This window comes from Anabas testudineus, chromosome 1 (assembly GCF_900324465.2).
Source record: "Anabas testudineus chromosome 1, fAnaTes1.2, whole genome shotgun sequence".
In the NCBI taxonomy this organism is placed as follows: Eukaryota; Metazoa; Chordata; class Actinopteri; order Anabantiformes; family Anabantidae; genus Anabas; species Anabas testudineus.
Genome location: NC_046610.1, coordinates 13,576,242 through 13,596,551, shown reverse-complemented (window position 1 = coordinate 13,596,551; position 20,310 = coordinate 13,576,242). Strand labels below are relative to the sequence as shown.

Here is a 20,310-nt window from a genome sequence, read left to right as displayed (position 1 = left end):
TTGCTTTGCAAAAAAAAAAAAAAAAAAAAAAAAGGCAAGTTGTGAGAGCTTCTTGTTCTCGCGATACTGTAGCTCCTCTTCAATGCGTGTGTATTGTGGGACTTTTGCTGTTCTCGCGCGGCTTCATAAGTTTCCCACGCCTGTTGTTTGGCGTCTGCCCCTCCCCCCTCGAGCTCCCCGTTTCCCGTCCAGTCTGGTGGGGGGGGGGGCAGTGAGGGGGGGGGGGGGCAGTGGGAGGGATCTCGCGATTGTTGGACTTTTTTTTTTTTTTTTTTTTTATTCGGGGGAGCGAGTTATTCGGAAGATGGCGCCCGTCGTTACGGGGTAAGTGTTGAAATTCAAAACGCACTGTTACTAAAAAAGTTTTGTTTTTTGTTTCCCCCCCCTCCTCCTCGTCTTAAACTGTCGCCACTTCGCGCTGTTGTGTGAGTGACACCTCAGGAAACTGACCCCTCACGCTGCTACTTTGTGTCCTGCTGTCGGCTCAATGGTGAAAAAAAAAAGTACCTCGTCGCAGGATCGTCTGCTTTCTCTGCCATTTGTTGGAACTGTCGTACGATATTAACGCACTTTCGAAGTTCTTTGGAAACGTTTGTCAGTCCACAGTTTCGCCTTTTTGCCTTCACTGCATCTTTTACATCTTCTGTATCTTGTGCTTGAACTTGCAGCAGCGATGTGAAACATTTGGAAACTCTTCCACTGCAGCATTGTTACATTGTTGTCATGAGCTGTTGAGGTTCATGTTATTAGCAGCTTATTGTGTTGCCAGATTTTATTTTTTCACTCATCAAAAAGTAGCTCAAATTGAGCAACATCAGTGCACGAAGGTTTTGCACATTTCCTCTTTTAAACTTATTATTTGCGTTATCACCTTGTCCTACACTCAGTTGTTGGTTTACTAACTAACTTACATCATTCTTAAATTAATGCAACCCAGTGCAAAAAGTTCTGTGATAAATCAATTCACCGTAAACCACCATAAAGTTGCCATGCTTTGTTTTTGCTTAAATATTTTTCAGTCGCCTGTATTGTCATTTTGGAAGGTGAACTTTGTCATGCTAGTGATTTGAACTGTTATACTGACAGGTGGTCCTGTTATTTTGTCCACCCCATTCTTAAAAGTGAGACAAGGTCAAGATAGTTTTCAGTAGACCACAGTTCAGCAGCAGTACATCCTCCAAAATACTCATACAGTTGAGTCAACACCTCTCTAAAAGTTTGAACACAAACTGGACATTATCACCTTGCAGGATTTATTACAGGAGTGCTGCATTAGACTGCAGTTTTATCATGGTGTACCTTATAAATTACAAGCCCCGTGTATATTGGACAGCAGCTGGGTGCCAAGTAGAAATTCCCAAGGTAAAGCCGCCTCTGAGTCTGCTGTTTATCTATTTGCTTTTTCAATAATATATTGTAGTAGCAAGTACACATGCGTTACAGATGTGACACTGTGCACTTTGCCACTGTTTCTCCTCCCACCTTCAGTCAAGCTCATTGTTTTCGTCTTTGCTACGTTACCAGCACTGAAACCACGTGTAAACACCTTGGGCCCTGATGTTTTTGTTTTGCAGGAAGTTTGGTGAGCGGCCTCAGCCTCAGCCTCAGCGTTTGACAAGGTAAAAAGAAACTTAAGCAGCTGTTCAGTTTCAAGAAAGTCAGAACATTTCAATCAGTGCTGAAAGCAAAGGGGATAAAAAAAAAAAAAAAACCTGATTGAAGTCGATGCTGGAGCAATTTCTTCTGTCAGAATATTAAGATGTGTTTGTCCATTTCAGGGAGGCTATGAGAAATTACTTGAAGGACAAAGACGATCAGACCGTGCTCATACTACATGCAAAAGTTGCTCAAAAGTCATATGGAAATGAAAAAAGGTTTGTATGGGATTCTAAAAGCTATTTTCAAGTTTGTGATTATGTAATACCTATTTTTCAAAGTAGATTGATGAGAACTTTTTTTTCTTGTGTCATTTAGATTTTTCTGCCCTCCACCATGTGTGTATCTGATGGGCAGCGGCTGGCAGAAGAAGTTAGAGAAAATGGAAAAGGAGGGTTGTACAGAGCAGGAGGCCCAGCCATGTGCATTTATTGGCATAGGCAACAGTGAGCAGGAGATGCAGCAACTCAATATGGACGGAAAGGTGTGTGGGCATTCCTAATACCACAATGCTATATCTATTTTTACTGATGATGATGTTAGCGAATGTAAACTGTAGAAAAACTATTACTTCAGTTAGTCTTTGCTTATTATGCAGCAATACTAATTTGCTTGGTTTTTGCTCTGTTTCACTACTGATACATCATGAAAAGTAACCACATAATGAAATGGGAAGGTGCTTTGTTGTTTGTAGTTTGAGCCTATCCCCTGTTTGCCACTACAGAACCATACTAACGGTGCTCACACTGTAACTGATATTCTTGCATTTCCCCATTTCTTTTGCTTATGGCACAAATGTGATTAATGAACTCGTTTTCAGAAGGCGATAAGAGGGAAGTGAAATGAAGACAAATTAAAACTCACTCTTAACCAGCTAACCATTTTTTTTCCCCCTCCATGTTAGCACTTCTGCACAGCAAAGACGTTGTTTATCAGTGACTCTGATAAAAGGAAGCACTTCATGCTGTCAGTGAAGATGTTATATGGAAACGGTGCCAACATAGGAGTCTTTCTCAGCAAAAGGATCAAGGTCATCTCTAAGCCCTCCAAAAAGAAACAGTCCCTGAAAAATGCAGATTGTAAGTTGCACCTTGTGTCGGTCATAAACACCACCTCTAAAGATGCGTTTATGGTTTCACCACATACTTGAATTTGAGTTTAATGTAAAAAGATTAAATTATATTTTGGTTTTCATTTGACTTTGTTATCTATTGTTCTTTCTCTCTCCACAGTGTGTATAGCCTCAGGGACTAAAGTGGCATTGTTTAACCGTCTGCGTTCCCAGACAGTTAGTACCAGGTATCTTCATGTAGAGGGGGGAAACTTTCATGCCAGCTCCCAACAATGGGGCGCTTTCTACATCCACCTCTGTGAGTCTCACCTTGTTATGTCTTTTAAATTCTTTTTACCACCTTTTGATTTTATCCAGTGTGCATTTCTGCTTTTATTGATAAATTACAGATTACCTACTTAGATCTGACTACACACATTGTAATGGTATTGCTATGTTTTTTTTTGTGCTCCTTGATTATGTATATTTACCAAGTGTACTCAGAAGTTGTAGAAATTGTAATTATGTTCTGTCTTTTTTTTCAGTGGATGATGAAGAGTCTGAAGGGGAGGAGTTTGCTGTGAGAGATGGCTACATCCACTATGGCCAGACAGTCAAGTTGGTCTGTTCTGTTACTGGCATGGCACTGCCAAGATTGGTATGTATGTGTTTATGTCATATATTTATAAGAAAGTGAACAGTGTTAAGTGGTTGAAATTTGTTAGTATCCTTCCATAAAAACAGAAGAAATTACAGATTTTCTCTAATAACCTAAACTGTAATACGTTACTATTAAAAATAATACAATATAATATTACAAGAAAAAAAGAATAGTTTACTTAAGAAAAAGCTCCTGAGGAAACTTCTCCAGCAGTCTGAGGTTTGAAGGGTGCTTTGCATGTTTCAAGTCTTTCTTCTTCGTGCTTTAAGCTGTGTTGTGGGTCTATGTTCTGTTGGATAACCAGAAACTAAAATAGAGCTTTTGACGAAAAGAGCAAAGCAGCCTCAAAACATAACCAAACCTGCTCTATGTTTTCTAGTGAGCACATAGTTTTTGTCCTTCACAGCTTTACAGATTTTCATTTGTTTTATTTGTTTTTAAAGTTATTTTGTTTTATAATTTTTGAAATCAATTTTTTCAAAAATTCATTTTAGGTTATTTTAGGCTCTTTTTAGTGGAAGGGTACCAACAAATTTGTCCACATATGTACGTGCACATTCAATATGTGAAACTGTAATGGGGTTTGTGTGCCTCTTTTCCTTAGATCATTCGCAAAGTGGACAAGCAAGCCGCGTTATTAGATGCAGATGACCCAGTGTCACAACTCCATAAGTGTGCCTTTTACCTGAAAGATACAGACAAGATGTATCTATGTCTCTCACAGGAGAGAATCATCCAGTTCCAGGTGGGCACTCACATACACAAACAGATATAAGTGGTTTTTGAGTTGTTGTTTTCATTCCTGTTCTTTTTATATACACTGCTCATCCAAAAGAAAAGTCATCACCTGGGTTTAACTGAGCAAATGGGTAACTGAATAATTACTGCATGGATTATTTTTTTTCAGCTGCCAACAAGTTATTTAACTCTAACCAATGCAGTGAGTAGCTTCTCATTTTTTAAACAACCATGTCAGAAGACACAAACTGTGGTCATGGAAAATATGTTAATCTATTTCAGAAAGGGTAAAATCGTTGACATGAATCAAACAAAGAAAACATCTAAGGACTAATTGCACTGTTTCAATGTAAGAAGGGCATGTGGTCTGATGAATCGAGATTTACCCTGTTCCAGAGTGATGAGCACATCATAATAAGAAGAGTGGAGGGTACAGTTATTCCTCATGATCTGGGGTTGCTGCAGTTGGTCAGGTCTAGGTTCAGCAATGTTATGTATCCAAAGAATGAGGTCAGGTGACTACCTGAATATACTGAATGACCAGGTTATTAATCAATGGATATTTTCTTTCCTGATGTTACGGGTATTTTCCAAGATGACAATGTCAGGATTCATCTGGCTCAAATTGTGAAAGAGTGGTTCAGGGAGCATGACACATCATTTTCACACATGAATTGACCACCACAGAGTCTAGACCTCAACCTGACTTTGTGCAGTGGTGCAACTGTTCCATCATGAGAGGATTTCATGTTGATCCAAGCTAGTTATTAATCTATCTACTGAGAAAATGTAATGATGTTATTATTATTATCATCATGTCATGTCATTTCTCCCATATGCTCCCATACACCCCACCGCGAGCCCTTACTTGAGTTTGATGGGGAATGCAGCGGACTCTGATGAAGCGAGAGTCCACACATTTTCTGGACCCGATTCTCCTGATCTTATCTGTAATTTATGTGAAAATGGTTTATAATATATCAGCTAAAATTAAAAATAGGTTTTTACAATTTTCTCACATCTCTGCAGGGCATGAAGTTAACTGCTTAGTTATAATGTTTCAGAGGTGCTTGAAAAGTTTGTTGTGCTGTATTTTGCAGCACTAGAAATGTAGAAACTAGTATGTTAGTATGCTAATTTGTTGCCTGTCTGATAATTCTGTCAGTGGCGTTTTCAAAAAGTGTCCACCTGGGATATTGTACACAACAGATCATTAACCTATGTGCTTGCCTACAGCAGATGTTGTGGAATAATGCACATACTAGAGGTCTAGACATTAGTTTTAATGAGCATTCCAGTGCAAGGGAAGAGTGTAATCTTTGTCCCTGCCAATGACAAGCTCATACCTGACACCTTTGTTTTGTCCCTGGCAAAGATGATAATGAGAAATGGTTTTTATTTCTTGTTGTTTTATTTATTTTTGTTTTGTTTTTTCAGGCGACATCATGCACCAAAGAGGCTAACAAAGAGATTATTAATGATGGAGCTTCATGGACTATAATAAGCACTGACAAGGCAGAGTATACCTTTTATGAGGGAATGGGCCCCGTCCCCAATCCGGTCACACCTGTCCCTGTGGTGGAAAGTCTGCAGGTATGCGCACAGCCCTCTTTGATGGAAATATGTTTCTTATGCTTTTATCACTAAAAGTGGCATTCTGGTTACTCAGTTTGTAGGGAGATTTTAAAGACACAAAACCTTTTTTGTCGGTCTATGTCAAGTTAAACGGAGGAGGAGATGTGGCAATGTTGGAGCTGACGGGACAAAACTTCACCCCTAGCCTCAGAGTGTGGTTTGGTGATGTGGAGGCTGACACTATGTACAGGTTAGTGTTTACACTTGTGTGTATGCACATTGGTGTGCAATCAGTGAAAATACTCAAACCATGTCTCTCGAATCTTCCCTCTAAGATGTGGGGAGAGCGTCCTGTGTGTGGTGCCGGACATTTCTGCCTTCAGGGAAGGATGGCGATGGGTGAGACAGCCGGTGCAGGTGCCTGTCACATTGGTCCGCAGTGATGGAATCATCTACTCCACCTCTCTCACCTTCACCTACACCCCTGAACCAGGGCCACGGCCTCACTGCAGTGCTGCTGGGGCCATCCTGCGATCGCATAGCACCTCTTCGTCATCACCAGCATCTTCATCTTCACCATCATCTTCACTTGGTGGCCTTGGGGATGGCCAGGGGCCTTACAGCAGTAGTGACTCAGGCATGTCGTCGGGAGTGTCGACCATGTCGGTGCTGTCTTAGCAAGCCTCATTTTCTGCACGTGTTTTATTTTGTATTTCTGCTATTGAATGACTAAATGAGAAACTGTGTGCATGTACTTTCCATGGACCTGTGAAGAATTGCACAGAATCTCACAAACAGAAAAAAACTCTTCATCAAGAGATTTCATAGAGAGAGCTGAAAAAAGACAAGAGAAGTACTTGGAATAGCTGACCCAGCTCCTTAGCTCCCCCTTGTGGATAGATTTGGACATGTCACAAGCTCCAATCTGAAGGCCTCAACCTCCAAGATCTTCCCTTAAGATGATTAATCCGCCTTCTAACTCTCACAACAACCTGCTTTGTAAAAGAACCATTTTGTATATGTACACCTGTGGATTAGAAAGCTTTTTACTCTGCTTTCTTACTATCAAGGTCATGTTTTCTACAGAAAAGCTTGTTGATTTATCTCTTGTGTGCAAGAGAAACACTTTGTTGTAAGAGTAACATAGTTTTTATGGACCAAGGAATATTATTATATTATTTTATTCATATTATATTTTATAAGCTTTTGCTGAGGTACATTTTGAATCTTTTTGTATAATACTGAATAGTAAGTTCATTTTTATTACCAAATAGAGTTGTTCATGTTTTTGGCTTTGTTTTGAGTTGTGCCTTAATGGGCTAGTTGTGGTTTATATATGGTTTTATCTGTGTCAGTGACAGCAGCTTCTCTGCTTTTGTTCTCACCTCAATTTAATCTTCACTGGTGTGTTTTGGAACTAGATACCCAAATGCACACTTACATATATCATTACAGAACTGAAAGCAGTCCTACATACTGTACACAATGGAGGAAAAGATCAGGCTGTGTTCTTAAAGGAGGCACTTTAGAGAATGAACGTATGCCCACATGCAGACACTGGCCTAGTGGTTTAGACGTCTCTTAATACTAATTTAAAAAGACAGTTCTACACCACCTGTACAATCTAAAGTAATCCAGTACAGCAGATCTGCTATCAGTTCTACCTTTGCAAATGTTGATTACACAGATCATAGCAGCTAGAAAGTAGAATTTGTGGCAGAGCTGCTGTAGTGGATTACATTAGCTTGTACAGGTAGACCTAATGAAGTAGCCAGTGAGTGTATATGTCTGATAATACAATATGTATTCAGTATGTTGTATTATGGGAGACAGTGACAAATATTTTTGGAGCTCTTTAAGCCTAACTGGTTCCTCTCTTACCATGATGATGCAGACAGTGGTGTTTTTTTTTTTTTTTTTAATTGTAAGAATCTGGTATTCTAATCTAATCTTATGTTCCTCTGAGTTTTATCCTTTTGGAAGAAGCTCTTCCCTCTAGATCCCAGTGGTAGCTCACGTTGGGTTGGAGCCTTGTTGAAGTTTTGTCAAACGAGATGATTATTTGTACAGATTTGAATTCCTAGTTTGTTCTAACTCATTACCTACGTTGTTCAGTAGGTTGAACCTAAAAATGGAACTGACTTGCTAAGCTAATCAGAAGTGCCGTTATGTCATTGTGTTTTTGTTGCCTTAAAAACAACTATCCACAGTATGTCTTTCTTAAAATAACTCAAACTATACTGACTTTCATCTTGTTTTTTTTTTTTTGTTTTTTTTAAATCATACTGTACATCATGTTTCAAGATTGATCTGAAAGTGCTGTGTGGTAAGTAAAGGCAGTATTCTGTGTTAAGTTATTGCTGATTAGCTGTTTTCCATAACAGTGTGGTGAATCACTTAATATATTGCTTAGATTTCTGGTTTCATCGGTAAGTATTCACATCACAAGCAGCCCGTCAATCCTTCATTCAGCAGCACTCTGAGTCCAGCGCGGTTCTGTTGTGGTGGAGGTATGAGACGTCTGTGTGTTGTCCATATCGTCCACTTATCTCAAATTATTGATTTTCCTTTCTGGTCACTGCAACATGGACTCTGTTGTGCCTTATTAGTGCACTGTCAGCTGTGTCCTGCTTTGATGTTTTCCCCCTTAAGTCCCCATGTGCTACTGAATGTCAACAAGACCAGGTGCACGACTCAGCGGTGTCATGAGGTCAGCTGTGGGCAACATGCTCAAACAGCATCGTGATGTCACCACACCGGCAGCTTTAAGAGCATTCTCATTGTTCCTGTCTTAATGGACTGTATGTCTTCTCCCTCATTCCCTGCCTTCTGTTTCTCACTGCTCCCTCCATCGTTTCCGTGTGCTTCATTATTCCTTCAATCAGTCTGCCATGTAGGTAAAAATAAATAAAATAAAAAGGTCATGAGTCTAAATCAGTTGAAGCTGAGCGTCGCTCATGTTTTTGTAGCCGTTTCATTGAATTTGGGAATTTAACTATTGAGTATTGTTAATGGACTTTTGAATGTAAGTTTCTCTTTCTGTTTCTCAAAGTTACCATTTAAGCAAACTACACAGAGTAGACGTCAAAGCATTTGACAAAGCTATTTTTAGACTGGGAGCAACATTATAGGAATGAAACCTGAAGCGTTGTTACTGTTGGTGTTTGTGTGTGTACAAGAGGAGTCGTGTGGTGCGTTTAAGGCCACCCCTCTCTTAATGTTCCTGCTAATCATTTTATTAGAATGAATGTTTCTTTACGGTTGCAGTTCCGGTCACTTGTAGTCGGATTCACATAGTTTGAAGATCTGTCATCAAAGATGTAACTGTGGGACCCAGACAACCAAGCCAAGCCAAACCATGCTGTTCCTGGCATGGTCATCCTGAGCATCAAGCAGCACCTTAGATAAATAATACTAGATGCTGAGCTTTCTGGAGGTTTTACTGATCCTTTACCCTGATCTGATCAGTTCCACTTTAAAATCAGTGTTTGCAAATCAGCTGTGACCCCCACCAGTGATCACATCCAACAACATCCTCAAAAACTGAACTCCCTTTTTCATTACTGCGGATGGTGCCACAACCAAAAACTCCCAAAGGAGCCTGGGTCTGGTTCCCGTCACATCAATGAGATGTTTCGAAATGAGTTGTCCTTTGGCAGCACCCACAGTCTGTCTTTTGGCTTCCATGTACACCTTTGCGCTGGGGAGAGGGTGGGTGGGGGGTTGTGACATGTAATAGCGTTTGGGGCGCTCGGGAGAAGGGGGTTGAACTGGGGGGAGTCAGTTCCCAGACGATCTAACGTCCCACGACGATCTGTCTGATGGGAAAAAAGTTGACAAGCGACAGAACAGAGAACTGGACGAGCTTAGAAAGAGACCAGAGACCATCAGCCTGGACCAGACGGACACCGAGTGTGTGTGTGTGTGTGTGTGTGTGTGCGCGGCCTCAGCTGGATTCTAGGCTTATTATACTGGATCTATCTCATCTATCACTTCCTACTTTTTTTTTCTGACCCACTGTCTGATTCTGCAGTATCTACGGGCTTGGACACCTTGTTTATTTGGATGATTCTGTAAATCGTTACTGGGAACTTTTTCAAAGCGGTTGAAATATTTTTTTGTGATCCACCTCGCCTGACCTCTCAGGTCTATCGGTCTTGCTTCTGACTGATAGAAACTCAGATTGCCTAACACTTCGGGGTTTAATGCCATACATGAATTGTCTGAGTGTTTCTTTTTGAAGAGATGCTGCCTCTGTCCCCTCTGTTGCTCCTCGTCTTCCCCGCTGCGCTCTTCGTGGCCGCGCACGGCGCCGGGGACCTGCAGGGCTTCAGCCTCCCCGGTGGAAACTCAGGCTTCGATCCGACAGGTAAGAGAAGGCGGGTGATGTGTCGAGCCAGCAGCCTGACGCCTGTATTTTGAGATTAGTTTTACATTTAGTAATCATAGTTTCATAGATCACTTCTTTCTACATTGTATGAGGCTCCTAAATCTTTTCCATGGACTTTTTAGAGTAGTGGGACAAGACTCACTAATCAGTTCACCTGAGAGTTCAACTCAGGTCATATGTAGTGGGGGGGGGGAGGCATACAGACAGATAACACACACACACACACACACACACACACACACACACACACACTGTTCACAGTCCAGCTGAGAGATCACAGCACTATTGAGAAATGCATGTTTCATCATCAACAATGAGAGCAGTGTTGTTGGTTTCTACGTTCATCATAAATGTTCACAGATGTTGGATATAAAACAAGCCAAACGAACCATATGGAAGACATTTCTTTAAGTGTCAGTGACAGCCAATCAAGAGGAGTATACTACACCCTAATTACGCCTGAATATCAACACATACTCCACTTGAAATAGGCAAAACTGTCCAGCACAACAAGGCGTCCAGTACTCCATGGTAGGCCTACATGCTGCTCTGCCGGACAGGACAGGCTTTAAAGAAATAAAGAGATGTGTCAGTGCCACCCGTGCCACCGTGGGATTGTATGGTAGTTACTACATCACATTATTGTCTAAAAATAGCTCTCATATCATGTCATATCATAACAATCTCATGTCATATCATAACAAATCCATGTGCAAAATGAGAAGCAATCAAGCACTTAAGTTATTTCACCACCATCCTATATTTAGATGGTGTCCTTGGCATGCCAGATGTTTACCTAGCTGTATAGTGATGCATGTCACTGGAACATCTTCCAATAGAATAATTCAGTTGTTAAGTGCTGACCTTTAGTGAACATGTCTTGTTTCATGATGATTTGTTCCACATAAGTCACTTTTTCCCATAGCTTTAGTCTTCTGTACATTGTTAGCAACCTGACTATAATATGGGTTTAACTGGCAGACCTCTAACCTTCTGTCCCTTTAGCACCAACTCTCTGGAGTCGCAGAGACCAAAATGGCCTCTGACGCAGACTGACAGATGACAGAAAGCTGTGCGTCATTTTCCCATGCGTTAGTGTTGCTGTGTAGCTCTGGTGCAGACTGAGATGTGCTGCTTGTCTCAGTGGCACCATACTCATATTTAATTTAATGTGATGTATATGGCACATATTCTTTTAGAAATAAATAGAGATTAAATAATTGAGGAGTGAATTCTACTGGAAAATCTCGCTGACAAAAGAATCTCACCAAACTTCTATTTACCAGCCATGGATTTGGAAGTGATAGTGTGATTCTACTAATTATCATATTTACCTTTTACAATATATGTAGATAGAAATTGTTGGATTTAATTTTTGCTTTTATTAGCAACAGATAATAGAGGCAGAAATAAAAGAGAAAGAGGAAAGTTTCAGAATTGCATTTGGAAAGTTTAAATGATGTGTCTTTTAATATATTACATACAGCTTATTACATACATTAGACCAACGGGAAGCTCTATATAGTTGAGAAATAATTAATTGATAGCACAAACAGTAAAATGTTTCGGATAAAGACATCTGTGATGTCACAGGCAAAGAACTAATAATTAAATGTGCACATTATTACATTGCTCTAATTCTGGTCTAAACAGTACAGTGAACATATAGAATTGTGCTTATTTATTGTTCAGGTGATCAACTTGGTTTAGCTGGATTATTAATGAACAATGAAAGCGACTTTATAGATTAACCCAGGTGAATAACAATTAAATCAAATGCCATTTTAACCTATGTAGACCCCTGCATGGCGGTGTCTCCACCATGTATGAGCGAGGCGGATCGCTACAGCCTGGAGGCCCTGCGGAGCATCCATCAGATGATGGATGATGACCAAGATGGAGGGATTGAGGTGGAGGAAAGTGTGGAGGTATAAAAGCAGACTCTATATGAAATGTTTCACCCATTTTCCTAAATGTTGTGTGTCTCTGTGTGTATGTTCGTGCCTGCAAGAGGCAGACAGGGTAAAGCAGTACAACAACAGGTGTCCTGGCTGGTGGTGGAGTCAAGTGCTACTTCAAGGATAGCAACCGTATAACTTTGCTTTTGGCTCAGTGACAAAATTGGACTAGCAGAAGTGGAACACTAGTGACCTTCATAGTCAGTACTTAAGAATTTAACTCTTCTTAATGTGACCTGATTCTTGCTTACCTTCTTCTTCAGTGACTTTGTTATAGTTGTCACAAACAACTTGACAAAATGTGCTGCTTGACTCAGTGGCACAATACTCAAATAAGAGAGAGACTATAGATTTACCAAAAGTACATTATTTGTATTTATGTATTTGCCAAAATGAAAATAAGTATACATGAAAAAAATCAAGTAAATGTTAATGGTGATTGGAATGTCTATATATTACAAAAGGATGTTTAATACAGTATTATACAGTATATTGCCTGTCCCATGCTAATTTTGTTAATGAGCTGAAAAACTGCTGGTCTTACTGAGAACCTACAAAACTGAAAATGCATTTATCTATGTATATCACTCTGTATCTGTGTGTACTACCAAAAGCATGTTCGTGCACACGTTAATAATGTTTTGTTCATTGAGTCACTTTAAATGTTTGTGTTCAGTTTAATATTGCAGAGGAAAAAATGTATTTTGTGCAGAGTCCAGCCTGAGTCCGATTCTCTAGTTCTGTGTGGCTTTGGTCATAAACCCAGAAATCCAGAGCGCCTTAGCCCTCCAGAATGCAGTTCAGGGATACAGTATCCAGGGGTTCAGGTTGCGGTTGCCATAGCAATGTCAGGGTAGGGGCCTGGGCTCATCAGAACATGTCCCCCGAAGATTCCTCTTGCCATCAGAAGAGGCGTCCATTTACAGCCAAGGATACATTCCAAGACAGCGCTAACACACACACACACACGCGCGCACGCAGTCACTGTCACAAGTTTGCAATACACACTCGTGCATCTGCATCCATTCTAAATAAATACAGCCTCAGTCAGTCTCAAAACACCCACTCCTTATTCCTAGTTTGAAAGCCAAGTGCACAACACACCACAACACCCACCCAATTTATTTTGGACAGGAAGGCTGAGACTTCGTGCTTAGCTAATGTTATGTGCTTGTGACCCCTAACCTGGCTATTTTAGAGTCTGAAATGTGTCTGTATTTTCTTTTCCTCTTCTGTATCCCTTCATCTTTGCAGTTTATTATTGAAGACATGAAGCAACAGCAGACCAACAAGCACAGCAACCTGCACAGAGAAGACCAACACATCACAGTGGAGGAGCTCTGGAGAGGCTGGAAGTCGTCTGAAGGTGTGTGTTCGTGTGTGTGTGTAAGAGAGAGAGAGAGAGAAAGTGTGTGTGTTTGTTCCCAGAGGTAACTCTGTCTCACATTTTGCATCATGTTTCAGTACACAATTGGACTCAGGATGAGGTGCTTCGCTGGCTCAGGGAGTTTGTGGAGTTGCCACAGTATGAAAGAAACTTTAAAGACTTTAAGGTCAACGGAAACACACTCCCCAGGTGAGAATAGTCAATGAGCAGTGTAAAAACAAGTTGTTAAGACTCATGTCAAAGTGTCATATCAATCATATATTGACATTGTGTTGCCTTTGTGTGCAGGATTGCAGCTAATGAGCCTTCCTTCTTGAGTGGCCAGCTGAAGGTACAGGACCAGAGAGACAAACAGAAGCTCAACATCAAAGCTCTGGATGTTGTCCTTTTTGGACCACCTACACGTAAGAACAATTTCTCACCCTCTTCCTCCTCCTTACTTTTATGGGTCTCAATGTACATCTCTGATTTCCAAACCTACAAACTCAACTGCTTTCCACTGATTTGCCTTACTAAAGAGAATAAATGACACACTCCCACTGTATTGCTTTTCTTAGGAGGCAAGTAATTACTAGAACTTAATTTAAACATTTCAGCACAACAGAACAAAGCCATGAATAATGTCCTTAACGTTCCCACTGGACACATGCACAGATATATAAAAGGTGTTTTTTTCCTCTAAGTTCTTAAATTAGCCTTATTACCCATTATCCCATCAGTTGTGAAATTCCACATTAGTAATCATAACCTTTTATTTCACCATAGGTATCCCTCATAATTACATGAAGGACCTGCTGCTAATTGTATCTGTGGTGATGGGGGTTGGAGGCTGCTGGTTTGCTCAGGCCCAGAATAAAGCAAGTAAAGTCCACATAGCAAAGATGATGAAAGATTTGGAAAGTCTGCAAAGGGCTGAACAGAGCCTCATAGATCTACAGGAACAGTGAGTAGAGAGTCTTTGTCGACTATTCTAATTTATTTAAAGGACTTTTTCCATCTATAATAACACCACCAACGTTTTCCTTGCTCAGACTGGAGCGAGCTCAGGAGGAGAAGCGCAATGTTGCGGAAGCGAAACAAAACTTGGAGGAGAAGATGAGGGATGAGATCATGGGAGCACAGGAAGAAGCTTACCGTCTGCACGAGCTGAGGCAGGGAGCTGTTACTGAGCTTAGCCGCCTCCGATATGCAGAGGAAGAGCTGGAGCAGGTAGAGACGGGGAACAAACGATTGCTTTAAATGGAGCATCAACTTTGTAGTTTGAACAAGTTGAAAAACAATTTTCTGATTCCATCTCATCAGATCCGTGGAGCTCTGAAACAGGCGGAGAAGGACATGCATGCTAGCTGGACTGTCTCAGAGGCTCTTCAGCAGTGGCTGCAGCTGACACATGAGGTAGAAGTCCAGTACTACAATGTCAAGAAGCAGAGTGCAGAACTACAACTTGCTGCTGCCAAGGAAGAGGTAATGAATGAAGAAGAGAGAGACAAAATAACCTTTATCCTTTTTAATATCAGATTGAGAGTTTCTAGAGTGTTTCTGGATACATGTCTGCTAACTAACTTAGTTAGTTGACTAAACCAGAGCCTCTACTTTCTTGCAGGCAGAGAGGATCAAGAAGAAAAGGAGTTCTGTGCTGGGGACTCTCCATGTTGCCCACAGCTCCTCTTTGGACCAGGTTGACCACAAGATACTGGAGGCAAAGTGAGTCACACGATTATCCTCCCAGACTTTGTTTGTGCTCCAATAAATCTTTAACACATGCTGTATCTTGAACACACCTTTCAACCATCAACAGAAATGCTTTGGCTGAGGTGACAGCCTGCCTACGGGAGCGTCTTCTTCGCTGGCAACAGATCGAGCGCCTCTGTGGCTTCCCCATCATCAGGAACCCTGGCCTAGCAAACCTCACTGCTCAGCTCTACTCAGATTCACTTGCTCCGGGATTTCCCCGACTGCCCCAGTCATCTTGTTTATACCACACTTCTGTTCATGGATCTATGGAGGATCTGTTAGAGCCTTCTCCATCTCCTATGTTGCCACAGATGCCAGGTAGGTGACAGGAATGTTTATTATTGTCTTGGATCCAGTAGTTTCCGCAAAGTATTCAATTACATTTCATTTGTGTGTTGTGTTTAAATTTGATAAACATATATAGCATCCATGCTTTCAGTCAATGATGAATTTGGCTGTGTCAGTTTCTGTTGCTACCTGATCTTAAAGGTTGAAAACTAGAGGCGGATTGATCGGTTTTGCTGAGTTTGGTCTTTGACTTTCTCCTGTTCTAGTTTCACCACTGAAGCGCTCCCCACGATCACGAGGATCCACCATATGTCGATCACGGCGTCACGGTGTCATCCCTCAGCCACCTGTCGCCATAATCTCCTCTGATCCGGATCTTCTCATTCCCATCCGAGCTCCGTACCCTTGCTTCGATGAGGAAGAGGGGATCTTCCTGAAAACTCTAAAGAAACAGTATGTGTGCTTGCCCACAACTTTTAGAGGCCAATTTGCTTTTACACACATGCTAAAACACTATTTCAACAACACATTTACACCCTGTGTTCCTTAATTTACTCCTTTCTTTTCCTTATTCTTCCTTTTCTTTCTTTCATTAATAGAAATTCCCAGGAGATGTTCTCAGACACAGATTACATGACTTCACCTTCTCTCAGCAAGATATACCCTAACCCAACTATTGACAGTTCCCCCAGAAAGCTCTTTCACGATGGAACTGAGTTGCTTACAGACAGCTCCATTACAAAGCCTTTGACAAAAGAAATGGAATTGCCCATTCATAATCTTTCTGTAGAGGAGCCTGATGCTCCTGTAGATATTACCTGCAGGACAATGGCAAAAGACAAAGAAGAGTCTTTAATAGGCACAACATCAAGGAAGATATCCCGAGACAGGATTGAAGTTCCCATAGATATTAGGAGAGCACTATCCAGTGAGTTAGATGCAGAATTTCCAGGTAGGAAATTGGAGAGAGACCTAAAAGCGGATTTGATGGACAATACATCAAAGGGTATATACAGAGAAAGGTGTGATTTATCTCGGGATGCAAGAAAGATTCTTTGGAATGAATTAGAATCATCACCTGATGTGGCACCTAGGAGGATATCAAGAGATATGATGGGAACTTCAATCGACAGCAGCACAAGAAAAATGATGCAAGACGATGGTGAGCATTCATTTGACTCTGTATCCAGAAGGATTTTGAGAGATTCTATGGGAATGTCCCTGGACACAGCTTCTAAAAAACTTCCATGGAATAAAGGAGAATGCCAGCTTGATTCCTCTGTGAGGGCATTAGCAATGGACAAAATGGTCGACACTGCCAGAACACCACCAAGAAAGATATCTAGAGATGAACTGGAGTATTGTACAGGTACCGCTTCCCTAATGATGCTACCCAGAGAAAAACCTGAAGCGCTTATGGATAGCTCTACAGAGAAGGAAGCGTTCGGTTTAGAAGCATCCATCAGTAAGAGGATATTGAGAGATGAACTTGAGATCCCAGCTGGTTCTCTCAGGAGGAGAAAACTACCAACAGATGGTACTGACAGTTCCATAGACAATGTCATGGGCAAAATCTCCTCTGACAGAGTCCATGCTTCAATGGAAATACCTAAACAATCAGTTCAGAGGGAGGAGATGGGAGCATCTGAATCAAGTTCAGCTCCAGGTCAAATTGGACAGCCAGACCTTATGATGACCTCTCAGGTGCCGTGTAAGTCATCCTCAGGCCCATTGAGCCAGCTTGTGTATGATGGAATCCTTGAGAAATCCTACAGCTCCGTGCCTACAACCCCAACAAGCCTCTCTGCCTCAGCACCTAACCTGTCTCAGAACAAGCTGCAAACAGAGGTGGAGCCACCACTGCTACCACCACGAGTGGCCCTCCCATGTCCTACTTGGCCAACTGAGACTAAGGATGAGAGAAGCAAGGATAAAGAAAAGAGCAAGAAATCCCTGAAGCTAAAAAATCTTTTTAAAAAGAAAAATGAAACGCCTCCTGAGAAACTTCAAAGTGGCCTTCAGAAACTCTGACAATTACCTGAAAATGGCTTATTTTCTGTTGCTTTCTTTTATTGATAATATGTTATTATTCAGAAAAATTACATTTCAGAACCTCACTGAGGAAACAGAATGGTGACAAATTAAAGGGAAATCTGGAAATTCTGCAGAAACATAACATCAGATACAACTATACACATCACAGAGTCCCTGAATGCGTTCATTAATATGAAAATGTTAATCATACACTATGACCTTTGCATTCGCCAGATCTCAACCCATGTCAGACAGTGGTGTCCACCACCACCATCATCCAGGAAATATCGTTTGGAAGAATGATGCTCATTACCTCCTGTAGAGTTCCAGAAACTTGTAAAACCTACAAATACTGCCTTGCAGTAAATAATGCCTCCACCAACCAGTCAAGTTGCTGTTTACATGCATGTTTGTTCAGGTTTCATATTCTAATTAGTTCCATGAGTCCAAGTAGACGATTGGGTCAGAAATACACTCCAACCATTCCTGATATATTGCATTAACGAAACCTGGTAAAAAGAAACATGAGGTTACTGTGATCTTGATCTTTGACCTTTGCAGGCCAGGCAACATTTGGGTGGCCATATGTATGCTGGCTCGGAGGTATAACTGTACCAAAGTACAGTGAAATTGTTAGGGCGACATGTGGTGGCCTAAGACCTACTAAGAGATGCTGGGTTTTCCTTTAATTTGCCACCCATTTGTATGTGGGGATTTTAAAAAGCATAGTCTTACCAAAAGATGGCCAGTTTCTGGGCCTGTGGAATCCAGAAAATAAGCACACAAGTGAAGAAAAGAACCATACTGAATAGTATATCAAGTTTCTATTGCCTGAGTGTGTTAAAAGATTTTTAGAGACATGTATAGTATAATGTCTGTAAAAAAATGTCAAGAAGAGTCAAAAATCACAAATTATTCAAGACATGTAATATCAATATGGCACTGAATGGAGAGTTTGATAGTTTTTACATTAAGAATTTATATTTGAAGACGATCTGTTTTCGCCTATCATAGTAAGTCTTATGTAAACATGTGGTTAATATTATATATATTTTAGATGCAGAGTTGTTCATGCTTTGCATATGATTGGCTGTTAAAATTATGTTTAAACTCATGTTGCTCTTCTGTACAACAGATACAATGTTTTACTTCTATAGTCTTAACTGTTACTGTTACTAGAGAGATGTACTGTAGGATCTGAAATCCAGTTTTCAGGGTTGTACAATATTTTGCTTTGCACAACAGAGAATCATTTTTAATACTTTTCTAAGCACTCTTTTCAAAGTTCATGCTGAAATACACACCCAATAACATATTGTTTTTGTAAATTACAGCGACCCTTTGGAATGACCTGGTTTTGCTGAATTAACTGGTCATAAAATGTCACAGGTATAGATCGTGACAGCCCCGTTTACTTCCTGTCTGGGCTGTCTTGTGTGGGCAGTTCTTGGACTTTTTTTTCGCAGGAAGTCATCCTTGCCTTGGCTCCTCCTTCAGGCTTAAAAGCAGGTGGAATCGTATAATTTGTGATTTGGCCTAAGTTGCCTTTTGTTTGTTTTGTTTTCATTTCACTTCATTGTACATGCATACATACACTCACCGCTCCGCTGACATTGCAGATTAGCACATTTTAACGTTTCTGTGCTTGATTTGTGTTAAATTAAATAAGTAGTTGAACTTAAATGTCATGTGTGGTCCTCTTATTTGTCCTTATTTTGAGCCCAGTTGTGACAAGACAAACAAAATTTGCTTAAACTAAAGACACACACATATGATCTTTCGTTTCACCTGGATTACCAGGGGGAGTCACATAGATTACAGGTCGTTAGTATTTACCAATTTATAAACCCGATCCTGATCCTAACTCTGTGACTTGGCTCAGGTCAACCCAAGTTTTATTCAGTATGTTTCGGTTTACTTGCTAAATGCCTTGTTTTTCCCCCAATTGAGTGTATTTTTTATTGCTGGTGTTAATAGCTTAACAGACATGAGCCACAACATTAACACAACCTGGTGATATTAAAGATCACAATGTCCACATTTGCTATGTTAGTCACAACAATTCTATCGACATTTTTTAAGGAAGGAATTCAGGAAGTTTAGTGGATTGGAGTGATGCCACATAATGACAAAACTCATTGTGCTTTACACTCCAACAAAGCAGTGGTCTTAAAAAACTAAATTGGGGCCACATGTTTGACTGTATATATGTGTTATGCTCATTACTGACATGGAAATTGTCAATGTGTACTTTAAATGAACAGATAAACATTTGAGCAATATCTGGGCAATATCACTATGATACTATGAACTACTGCTAATGTTACTATCATGATCCTGGTGTAAGGTAATATAAAAACACATAAAAGTGCTGTTCTTAGTTGTTTTGTTATTTTAAAAACACATATACACTGTTGAGTGACTTTCAGATTACCAGTCTAACTTGTTAAATTGGTTTCTTGGATTGTGAGTTTTTCTAAAATTACTTGCTTTGAATAAATTGCTTCAAAGTTATTTCGGATGTTGTTATTTTTCACTTCAATTGTGTTCAAGCTTGAAGACCCCTTATTAAATATAGCATGAAAGTCAGTATACACTGTTTGATGTACGATGCACGGTATTTTATAACACTGTAAAAACCGGGAACATGCAGGTCACGTTAGGGCATATGACCGGCAGGAACTCTCTACTGTTGAGGAACTTGAGTCATTAGGACAAGACAACTAGTTGAGAGATCATACCCTCTATCTCATTCTGCTATTTGTCCCATGTCCCAAGGTCCCATGCTCTGAATTCTGAATAATTTTTGCCACTTTAATTTGACAAATAGTCATCAAT

At 40.5% G+C, this 20,310-nt stretch overlaps 2 protein-coding genes across 2 annotated transcripts; both read left to right on the top strand.

Annotated features, from left to right (window-relative positions):
- Nucleotides 1-288: 288 nt before the first annotated feature.
- Nucleotides 289-8,624, top strand: LOC113162037 (recombining binding protein suppressor of hairless-like). The gene is made up of 11 exons (XM_026359994.1): nucleotides 289-324; nucleotides 1,575-1,619; nucleotides 1,779-1,874; nucleotides 1,975-2,140; nucleotides 2,561-2,735; nucleotides 2,889-3,026; nucleotides 3,253-3,365; nucleotides 3,973-4,113; nucleotides 5,544-5,699; nucleotides 5,828-5,931; nucleotides 6,017-8,624. Exons 1-11 carry the CDS (start codon nucleotides 305-307, stop codon nucleotides 6,357-6,359), a joined length of 1,497 nt encoding a protein of 498 aa, XP_026215779.1. The 5' UTR covers nucleotides 289-304; the 3' UTR covers nucleotides 6,360-8,624.
- An 870-nt stretch (nucleotides 8,625-9,494) lies between these two features.
- Nucleotides 9,495-19,897, top strand: stim2a (tromal interaction molecule 2a). Its single transcript, XM_026359993.1, has 12 exons — nucleotides 9,495-10,050; nucleotides 11,869-11,999; nucleotides 13,284-13,395; nucleotides 13,494-13,605; nucleotides 13,705-13,820; nucleotides 14,182-14,359; nucleotides 14,448-14,625; nucleotides 14,719-14,880; nucleotides 15,020-15,120; nucleotides 15,215-15,468; nucleotides 15,705-15,891; nucleotides 16,038-19,897. The coding sequence occupies exons 1-12, from the start codon at nucleotides 9,927-9,929 to the stop codon at nucleotides 17,467-17,469; spliced, it is 3,087 nt and encodes a 1,028-aa protein (XP_026215778.1). The 5' UTR covers nucleotides 9,495-9,926; the 3' UTR covers nucleotides 17,470-19,897.
- The last annotated feature ends 413 nt before the right edge of the window (nucleotides 19,898-20,310 follow it).